We start from the raw sequence: 11,696 nt of genomic DNA on the forward strand, positions 1-11,696 counted from the left end.
AAATGCGTATAAAAGCTGATGTTTTCCCACAATATATTTTTTATAAAATGTGTATATGTCTTGCTGTAAATCTGAATCATAACAGTGAGACAGTCAGTAGGCCTACTGATTATGTGCTACATACTAAACAGGAGAGCTCACTGCTATACTGCACGTGAAATTCACTCAATGTATTCACAGAATGAACAGAAAGACAAAAGATATGTTCATGCATCAGATTGTGTTCTTTACTATCATCAAACAAAGAAGACACATTTGTGATTTGTCCCACATCATTTGTCACTGAATCTCAAATAAGTGGGTTTATATCTTTGTCTTCTTGAGGATCCAATCCCGAACAGCACAAATGCTGGAGAACTTGATAGGGGCTGAGCAGGTAGTCTTAGTTCTGCCCTCGACCACTCCATAGAGCAGGTCATCAAAGATCATTGCACCACCAGAATCCCCCTGTGTGTTTGTGTGTGAGGGAGAGAGAAAGGGCATGAAGATGAAGACATCTGATTAAAAATGTTATTGAGTGAAGTGAGTGTTTACATATCTCAACATCTATGAATGTTTCAGCATTTCTGTGTGTGTGTGTGTGTGTGTGTATTTAAGATCTCCTCCAGTGAAAATCAAGTTTCCAACCTTGTTAGCATGTCTGTATGGTGTTTTTTTAATATAATTAATGACATATCATGAGCGAAATTAGCTGTCAATATCATGGCTGAATATTTCCACCTTGGACCTGCAGTGTATCAATGACTGAAAAACATGGAATCAGACAGCCTGGGTTTCATACACACACCTAAGGAACCAATCCTGTCAATTTGCGGTGTGGGGCTTCCCATGTCATTAGCATAAGGCTACGTCGAGCGATCAGAGGAGAAGCCAGGTGTGTCTTATTTGCATATTCACAGCTTATCAAATACTAAAAGAGACAACCATGAAGAATTACATCCAAGCCATTTCAGGGCTGTTAGGGGATTGTGTTCAACAAAAAATCTCTAAATCTGTAATATTGAGGACCATAGATGAGTTTTAGGGGTTTAATCAATGCCAGGAGAAGAACTTTAAGAGGCGAAAGCCACTTACACTACAGGGATCGTCCCCTGCACCTCCAGCATACACCAAATTAGATTTGCCGTCCGTCACGTCAGTCACCTTCAGGGTCCTACACTGGGCGCTGGGAATGTTGCCTGTGGGAGTGGGGGTAGTGTTAGGCTTCAAAATATAACATTTAAGTTCACCACTATGAACAAAGCTAATGAGGTGAAAACTACAGGCTTGTCAGCAGTCAAGTAGAAGGTTCTGATTAAAAAGAATATGTACAGTTTATATGATACTGTGTTGTTTTGAAAAAAAAGTGCTTACTAAATTACTACAGTAATATAGGTTCTGATATTAATGATATGGCTCTGGCTGATTTAACTGCTGCGCAACTCAGACCTCAGCAGCTGTGATTACACTATCAGGCAGTTGTGAGCTAGGGCCATCTTCAGGCCAGTCAGGGATTATGGCTTGAGGCCTCAAGGTGCGACAACAAAAATATTTGCGTCTAATTGGCCGATAGCCAGCCGATATTGGCCGATAGCCAGAGTGGGAAGTTCAAACCGAGATGCCATGTGATGAAGTCTGGATGCCAGGTGCCAATGACTTACAGCAGAGTAAGTTATGAAAATATAAATAATGGAAACCGAAATTGCTGTTTGTTGCTTTTGATCTTCGCTTTGTGGAATGTACTGAAATAAAACATATCCATTAAGCTAGAAGCTTGAGGCACGATCAAGACTGGGAAGTGATAATGGAAACGCAACTGGTCTTGGCACGCACAAGCTTGCCTGAATTTGGCCACAGGGGTGTGACTGGCGGGGAAAGGTGGTACTGATTCTAACGGCCCAGCCCAACGCAGCACGGCCCACGGCCCGCAGATGGCAATTAATAATATAATATTAATATTCTTGCCTTTTTTTTTTTAAATGTCTCATTACAAAGAAATGGTAATTGGAAATAAACGTATTAAACTCACAACTGTCGATTTCCATAACGTTTTCGTTAGTTATTTAACATATTGTCATTTGCCCTTCCCCCTGAGCTCTTGCGAAATGGTTCGGCCGCAACGCGCGATGCGTTGAATCGAACAGCATCCGAAATGCGAGATGCTGGCACTGGCAGGCAGCAGGTGTACAGAGCGGCTGGGCTGGCTGAGGTCAGGTCTTAACCTAGGGTGACCAGACGTCCCGGTTTTACCGGGACCCTCCCGATTTTGAGTTGCGTGTCCCGCGTCCCGGCAAAAACCTGTCGGGACGCTAATATGTCCCGGTTTACACCAACCACTATGAAATCGTCCCGGTTGTCAGCGATTACATAGCCGATGTGGTCTTATTATAGCCTGATCATTATCTAAACCCATGTAGAAATACTAATAAAGTGTCCAGCGTATGATTTGAACAATGTGTGCGTGTGTCAGTCAATCAAAGTGGTCTGCGTCTGCATAACCTGTGCAACCAGCGTTACAATGTATTTGTTTCTGCCTAACGTCTCTTCAAGACAGCCAGGATTATAGCCATGGAGTTTAGCTCAAAGTAAACGGTGCAAGGAGTGAAATTGTAAGTACGGGTAGTTACAGAATGTGGCTGTATCTGTTATCTGTAGTTGTTAACGATTGTTACCTGCTCAAATGTAGGTTTACTTGAGGTTAATGAAAGGGAATATTGTAATGTAGTGGGCTATGTTAACACTAAGCTAGCTAGCTATTTTGTTAGTGTGAACGAGCAAATTCGAAATACAAGAAATAACTACCGACATCTCTCTATTCTTTGCATTAATATATCTCTCTAGTATTTCGAAACAATAATATCAGTCCCTACCTATAGAATGTTGGTTTTTATAATCAGTTATTAATGCTAGTGAATCTTAATTTGACATAATTAAAGTGAATGCATTGGGTGCCTTCCATTTCAGCCCATTATACAATATATTTATCATTGATAATGAAGATTTATTTCAAATGGGCACCCCAAAAAATTGCCAAACATGCCTCTCCCCTAGAATCTTTCATAGGGCCCAAAATTCCTGGCAGCGCCCCTGTTTGGCCATATAGTAGAAACACATCTAATGTTATAATTGCCACCAAAGTGTACGATGTTAAGTTCTGTTTATTTGGTTAAGAAACATTTTCTTCAGCAATAATTAGCTAGCTTGCCATAAACATCAGATCCCAGGTAGCCTTCCTACTCCAACAACTCGCTTGCTGTGTTGTGCTCTCTCTCTCTCTCTCTCTCTCTCTCTCTCTCTCTCTCTGTCTGTGTAATTTCTTTACCGGCAGATATTGGTGTAAGCTCTTCTTCTGGTAGTTTGGCTTCCTTCCAGCCCACAAACTTGACATTGCGACCCGTTGGAGGCTTGCTGCAGCTACTCTTGCTAGGCAGGCTGATGACAGGGTACTTGCTGATTTTGATGCGGAGCCATGATCTGTCCAGCTTCAGCAACATGATGCCATGCACACCTTCCCTCTCATACGTCTTCTTTTTGTCGATCTTGATCACATCATGTTTACTGAATGTGTGGTCATAACTTAGCACCGCTACCAGATCCCTTCATTTGGGAGGGAGAAATTCATTGTTTCATTTACTGTCTGCCAGCAAGTCACTTACATTGACACATCACTTAAAAATAAAAATATAATAATTAAAATTATACAGACTGTGGTGGCACACACGCACATACATGCATACAGTACATACATACATACATACATACATTAATACATACGTACAAACATACACATACTGTGGTAACATATGTTGTTTTCTATGATTACATATAGGTTTCTATCCCCCTCTCCCATGACATGATCGGAAGAGACAGATATAGATATAGGCAATTTAAAAAACATCAACATCATTAAACATCCGGGGCTGTAGCCACGGACACCCATGTTTAACGATGCCCATGGCTTTCACCCTTCTTCCCTCCCTCCATCTCTCTTCCTCACTAGTCAGCACCAAGTATTTTTTATCTTCTTTCTTCCCCTCTCTGATATCTTTCTTTCTCTCCATTCGCTTGTCATCCATCCCCACCCCCCCTTCTTACTTACTTATGGTCGCAGTGGGCAGCAGTCAGTACCCAGAGTTGGTCGATCAGGCTGCCCCCGCAGCGGATCTTGGTTGGGGTCTTGCTCTGTTGGGGCTGCAGCATCAGGAGCACTTGGTGGTTCGCCTCCATGGCAGTGCAGGGTTCCCTGGCTGCACCTGGCTTCGTCGCTCCTCCATCTTCTACCTTCTTGGCTTCATCTCCGCCACCTTCTTCCCCCTGTTCCTCCTCCTCCTGCCCCAGGACACATCCTAACTGCCAGCCTTTGGAGAGAGGACAGAGACAGGCAACGTGTATGAAGCCAGCAGAAATTTTTCAGGAATTCAAAAGAGGTGCAATTGAGCCATATTACTGGTTATTAATTGTAACTGCACAAATCTACAACCGCTTAACATGAAGGGTTTCTTCAAGATTCAAAACTAAGCAGAGAAAGTCAGTTCATCCTCAACTTGAGTGACATCACACAGTCACACAGCCCTCCCTTCGCCAAGCATGCCCATGCCCTTCACACACACCCTACGGAGCGTGCCCTTGACAGCCCCAGGGCAAGCCATTACACTTCTTACACCATTTGTAGTGAAGGGAGAGAACAGCCACCTCACCCAGCCTCGACCCAGGTCCCCGTGGTAATAAAGCCAAAGGCTGGGTGACTGCTGTCTCCATACGCTACACAAATCAATGGTGCTCTCCTCATTACTGTAATCCTTCTTATCCTCACTCTGTTTAAAGAGCCAACACTGTCAATGCGGTTGTCTTCTAAGTAGAAAACAGCAGGTCTGAGCTGACTATACTATCTGGTCTATATTTCACACTTATTTGCAAACATTTACAATATTTCATAAGGCTCCAATATGTCTGAATACTTTTTACTTCAAAATATTATCAAAAGATGGAAATGTATTATCAGAGTATCTAATAGTGCTATGTAAGCTCATAACATCCCACTTACTTGAATGGACACAAATAAGTTACATTCTTGCATGTTTTTGTCATATGGCAGCAATTACAAATTAATTTGACAAAAAACTCATTATATCTCAACTTGTATTAATGATCAAATTAAATCCGGCACTATTTTAATATTTTTTCCTTAAAGAAATGTGCCTAAATGCTGAATAATGCATCAATTTTGACCACCCTCAGGTAGGGGCCTTCAGACAAAAAGACCCCTACAGTACATATATATATATAAAAAGCAAAGGTCCCCCTTTTCAAAAATAAGTGTTGTGTTACTGCCTATCAGAAAAACTAAGATAAATTAATTGTGGCCATATGGCAACACTATGCAGTGGACAGTCAGCTAGTCAAACAGCAGTTTTTGCAGTCTTCGCAGCAACCAACCATCATGAGAAAAATTGAAATAAATTCCATTCTAATCATTCTAACCACAATGATATTACTACTTTATTTTTTATCCGTTTTACCAACAACGAAACGCCTAAAAGGTAAGTGTATCCTCTTGTCAAGACAGAAGATTAATGTGTCTCTCACCTGCCAGCACCAAAGCCAAGACAACGCAACTCTTCACTGAAGCCATGTTTTTTCTTGCATCCGATGAGAGTGTCTGCTTACAGTGTCAAAGTACTGTGAATATATAAACCTTAATATTGTTCTGTCCATCTCTGTCCAATCAACGATTCACACACCTGGCAGTCCTCCCTCCTCTCATTGGCTGGACAACCTCTCTTTGACACATTTCAATTTGGGATGCGACAGGTGGTAGATCATAGCAACATCAGCATTACCCTATTTGTGTATGTGTGTGTGTCGGTGTGTGTGTGTGTGTATGTGTGTGTGTGTGTGTGTGTGTGTGTGTGTGTGTGTGTGTGTGTGTGTGGGTGTGGGTGTGTGTGTGGGTGTGTGGGTGTGTGTGTGTGTGTGTGCGTGAGAGAGATGAGGACGATGAGAATGATGGCTCAGACCATATCACAAGTTACTGGGAAATTACATATCTACACAGACTATTCATACAGATGCTCAATGAATTTGAATGTGGTGAAAGAGAGTCACATGAGTACTCTCTTTTGAGCATGCACTTTAAAGGACCTGGAGTCAACTGTCAGACTCTGTAGATGTATTTCTGAATAATTTGGTAACACGTTCTATGATAGCAATGTTTATAATGATTTATACATATATGTACATTCATAAGATGATATAATGTAATCAGAAGGTATAATAATAATTGTTATATTCACTTACAAACACGCATTAGACTCTATAGCAATGTACACAATGCATTATGAGATGTTGATTTAGTTTACTAATGGTACTGCCAGGTTATATAACTATGATTCAAGAATCTCATACCATGTTGCATAGTGCATTATAACCTCCCTGCCTAGTTCCCAATACACATCAGTCACTGTGACAACCTGTTTCTCATACCTTCTGTCAGAACTAAACATGGTGAAGCGACTTTTGGCTGCTGTGCTGCCTGCTCTAGAACCAACCTCCTGATGACACCAAATGTGCTGTACCCAGTTTTACTGTAAATCTAGACTGTTCTCAGATGCTTTTTACTAGCTAATCAAATGCACTATTTACCAATTTACTTTGTTATTTATTTACTGTATCTTATCTATGATTTTTAGCTTTGTTACCAGGGTTAGAAATGCCCTGTAGAGTTATCCGGTGGCTTCTTATTACAGTGCCCGACATTCCTGTATTGTTAGGTATAGGTATCATAAAGGATACATGTGCTACTTTATAAACTTTATACGTTTTAAGATATTATAAAAAAAAGAGAAAAACACATACAAATTCTCCCATAGACTTACATTGGGCCATTATGACATCATAATCCAGCTTGCCTGCACCTGTGCTTCACTGAAACCTGCGCCAAGGTTCCAATGTTCCTCTACTCTCTGTCCCTCTCCATTCAACTAGGAATATTACGAGGCAACTTCTGTACTTTTTTCTCTCCACATCTTTCTCTCTATACCTCACAGTCTACTTTCTCTCACACTCCATCTCTCTTCTTTACTGCATTTTCTCTCCTTCTTTCAATAATCTCATTTTCAATAGCCACGTACACTCTTATTTCCTTTCTTCTTTCAATATCTCTGTCCATTGATTTCTACTCTTTTTTCAACTTTTTTGACAGCCTTCTTTGACTTTACAGTCCTCTATCCTCCCTCATACCCCATCTCTCTGCTTCACTCATATATGATGTCTTGATCATCCTATTTATGTTTTTTTTTTAAATATATTTATGTGTGTGTGCGTGGGGTTGCAAGCATGCTTTAATGTGCTTTAGTGTGGTTGAAGGGTGTATGTGGATGGAAGCATTGTTTTTCTATGTTCTTTTATATGCTCATTTGTAAAGCACTTTAACACTCTAAGGTCCAAGGCCTTTTAGACTTTTCGTAGTTGTCTGACATGCCTTGATGTTTTTGTACATTTTGCTTAACTAAAAACATTGATGCACAAATGGAATATATGATTCTATTCTAGAAGACCTCAGCAATAATATTAGAAAAGGGTTCAATGTTTCCGTGGTTGTTCTTTTTATGTCTCTAAGACGAAAACTCAAAAATAAAAATATCCCGGACGAGGGATATAGACCTTTTAGTGTTAAATTGCCAATGTGTATTACAGTAATTGTGCTGTATAAATGAACTTGCCTTGTCCTTGCCTATGATAGCAGGGTTTCACTGTAACAGTTTCAGAGTTCATGCTGAATATCACTCCATCTTTTCAAATGAATGTATCAAATGTCAGTGGATAGCATACCCATAGTAATGCCCTCAGGTGTCAAACACATTCACGTAATGTTTCTGGCCACTGTTTAAACTAAGTCATATGGTTGTCAGATCGTTATGGGCCATTATTATTATCATATACAAATGAGCTCTTAACTGGACAGGTTCTTCATCCAGAAGTTGTGTATCTTGGAGAGAATGGATAGGTTGGTGTCACAAATGGAAATAACCAACTGACATAGTTCTGTATGTATCCCACACTCCCTGGGCTTGTGAAAAATATTCCATTCCATTTTTCTAAACTTTATGCTTTGTAAGGTTCTAGATTAGAAAAACTAATACAAATTCTCCCATAGACTTACATGGGGCCATTGTGACATCATAATAGGGTCATTACACTGGCCTGCACCTGCGCTTCTCTGACAAGAATCGAAGGCTCCTCTTCTCTCTGTCCCTCTCAATTCAACTGTATAACTAGGAATATTAAGATACCTTCCATGCTCTACTTTTTTCTCTCTCCATTTCTTCATCTTTCTCTCTATACCTTGCAGTTTACTTTCTCTCACACTCCATCACTCACACTCCATCTTACTCCAACTTATTTCTAGGCTTCTTTTTCTTTTTATTACAGTGCATGAAATGCCCTGTTTTGTTATTCCTACGTGGCTTCTTATCCTTTTTACCTTTCTCTGCGCTTAATTCAGCTTGAACCGCTAACAATTTTTCTCGATTTTTTTCACACATTATGCAAATCATGGGTCAACTTAATCTAATGCTCACACCTTCTTTGCACAGCAAGAGTCTTCTCTGGCGGACGGTTTAACTATTTCTCATTGCTTTTACAGAAATTTCTTTGAGTTTTAACACACTTTTCAAAACAGTTAACACACTTCACAGAAAAAGACACAAAACCTAATTGAATAACCATGTCAATACATTGCGGACACTTAGTAGCAGCCTACTAAAACTGCTCTTTATATTCTAGATATCGTCAGCACCTGTGTGAACGCTCTGTGCAAAACTAATCAAGTCGTTCTCAACTTTCAAAAGAGGTCAATAGATTGAAGTTGATACCAAGCATATTTCGAGGAGCCCGCCACCAACAACCTCAGAACGAGGTCAAGGAAGATGTCATGGTAGGGGCCCCTGTAAGGGGACGTGGTGTTTGTGTAAGATGCTCTAATGAAATTAGTCATTGAACAAGTAGTCAATCATGACCTCTCCATGAGAGAGGCTGGCCAAAAGGGTTGTACCCGTGCTTCACTGACACCTGCGCCTAGGTTCCAAATATTTTTGTGTCAGAATGTTTGCCATTTTCGTACACAGTTCACATGTCCTTGTTACATGTAAGAATATATTTTATAGTGTTTAGCAAAACAAAAACAGAACTACACTATTTGTAACTGTATTCAAATTTTCAGATTTCAAATACTTTCTGACAGTATATTCCTAAAGAAAGAGTGCTCAGTGCAAAACCCAAATTGTAGTATGTTGTCAGTGGTAAAATAGTACTGTGAGGGTGTGGCACAAAAGTTGAAGTGATGGTTACAGAGGTTAATATTGATAGCTGTAGTTTGAATTTTGTTATCCATTGGTAAATAAATGAAAAAACCTACACTTTCAATTGAGCACAAATTGGAGGTTTTGATGAAAAAGTTTGGTTTTGATCGGTGTGTGATAAGTTTTGAGAAGTTGGTGTCATTCTGCAAACATCATATAGTGTTTTGGTGATTTCAGCTTCTGTTAAGAGCTGTGTGTGAGCTGTTTTGAAAATGTAAACAGTGAATGGCAAAATGTTAGTCTGGATACCAGAGCGAACTTAGCCCCGTCCACAACATTTGAGGTCTGGAAGTTCGGTCTGGCATCGCTCCGTTGGGGAGAAATTATCAGATCTCAGAAAACTGACCTAACCAATCAAATTGTCAGGGCGGGCTTTATACGATGATCGACAGATGATAAACAGTAACGTAATCAACCAAAAATATGTTTTTGGCGTCCTTCCTACAGGATTTGGTAAAAGTTTAATTAATCAGCTGGCCCTGCTCACATACTACGTTGCTCTGATTGGTTCTAGGTATATCCAATTGAGCGAAGAGGCATTCTTTCCCCCTGTTTCGTTGAAACACGCCCCATAATCACAGCCCAATGGAGCAGTATCAGACTCATATTCTGACTAGAATTATGAGTATGACATCGTCAGGCTAGCAAAATGTGCCAGAGCAATCGAGAATAACTGAAACGTAGAAACTTCGTTCAAACTTTGTTGCCTAGGTCTTATTACAGTTTTTCACAGTCGTTAACTCACAAAAAGTGACACAATTTGCACAACCTTCACTTCGTGTACCAATCGCTCGACCCAATTTGGCACTACTTCACACTCCCTTATCTGCATTAGACTCTGACTTTCCTTTACACTCTGATGTCAATTTCACATCACCTTGTTGTCGAAACACTACACACAATGTTCAGTTGTTGCCCACACTTCTCAAGTAAAATCTCAAAGCATCAACCTACAACACACAAATAGTCAAATCTCTAAACATTCAGGTCTGTTGAGCAATCTGCCATGAGGACTGCAGCATAAAAAGTGCCTTGAGCCTCTGTTTTGGTTGGTAAACAATGGAGAACTTTGAAGAGATCGACAACCAAAGAGTGAGAGGAGGAGGAAGAGGAGGACAAGAAGTAGGGGGACAAGGGGGAGGAGGAGTAGGAGGTCAGAGAGAAGGAAGAGGATGAGGAAGAGGATAAGGAGGAGGACAAGGAGGAGGTAGTGGGTGATAAGTACAAGGAGAAGAAGAAGAAGAAGGAGGAGGAGGAGGAGAAAGAAGAAGGAGAATGATCATCTCTAATGAGATTGGGCCGCTGTGGTAGACCATTTGCTCAACCATGTGTAGCGCCCCTGTACTCAACAAGGAGCGAAACAATCTATGGTTCAGGCTATGATATTGATACACGATATCCTTAAGGGCTAATTATAGGCTCGGCATTGGAGGGGGGAGAAAACTGACAACAAGACCAGTCTATCTACAATAAATACAATGGTTTTAATAAATATAATGATATAATACAGTAATAACAATAATAATAATAATAATAACAGTAATACAAAAGAAAAGAGAGCTCTATTACAGTTTTTCTCAATCGCTTTGGCGAATTTTTCCATTCACTGTTTACTTTTTCAAAACAGCTCACACACAGCCCTTAACAGAAGCTGAAATGACCAAAACACTTTATAATGTTTGCAGAATGACACTACCTTCTCAAAAATGTATCACACACCCATCAAAACCAAACATTTTCTTCAAAACCTACAGTTTGTGCTCAGTTGAAAATGTATGTTTTCTCATTTGTTTAACAATGGATAGCAAAACTCAAAATACAGCTTTCAATATCAACCTATGAAACCATCACTTCAACTTATGTGCAACACCCTCACAGTATTGACTATTTTACCCCTGACAACGTACTACAATTTGGGTTTTGTACTGAGCACTTTTACTTATACTGTCAGAAAGTATTCGAAATCTGAAAATTTGTATACAGTAAAATATTGTAGTTCTGTTTTTGTATTGCTATATTGCTAAACACTATATCATATATTCTAAACAAGGACCTGTCAACACCATTGATTACGTAACATTTGCTCTACTGTGCACAAAATGGCAAAGATTCTGACACAAAAATATTTACAGTATTGTAGTCCTTTTTCCACATTACATGTATATTCTTTACGTCAAAATGACAGGTTTCAATATACAGTGAAAAGGTAAAATCTGTTCTGCAGTGAACAATCTCCCCCTGCCACCAGTGTGGGCCAGTGTGTTGATTCTGTTACAGTAAAATAGTGCAATAGGCTGTAAATACTGGAAATATACGTAAAGTAATTAGAATAACTTTAGTGAAACTACAGTATACATT

At 39.9% G+C, this 11,696-nt stretch overlaps 1 protein-coding gene across 1 annotated transcript; it reads right to left on the reverse strand.

Annotated features, from left to right (window-relative positions):
* Window positions 1-303: 303 nt before the first annotated feature.
* On the reverse strand, window positions 304-5,611 carry LOC308381326 (snake venom serine protease 3-like; the record flags this gene model as incomplete). The annotated part of the gene is made up of 5 exons (XM_080858878.1): window positions 304-447; window positions 1,075-1,178; window positions 3,302-3,576; window positions 4,079-4,337; window positions 5,566-5,611. The coding sequence occupies 5 exons, from the start codon at window positions 5,609-5,611 to the stop codon at window positions 304-306; spliced, it is 828 nt and encodes a 275-aa protein (XP_080715004.1).
* Between the last annotated feature and the right edge of the window lie 6,085 nt (window positions 5,612-11,696).

Source organism: Sprattus sprattus, assembly GCF_963457725.1.
Source record: "Sprattus sprattus genome assembly, chromosome: 2".
NCBI classification, from domain to species: Eukaryota; Metazoa; Chordata; class Actinopteri; order Clupeiformes; family Clupeidae; genus Sprattus; species Sprattus sprattus.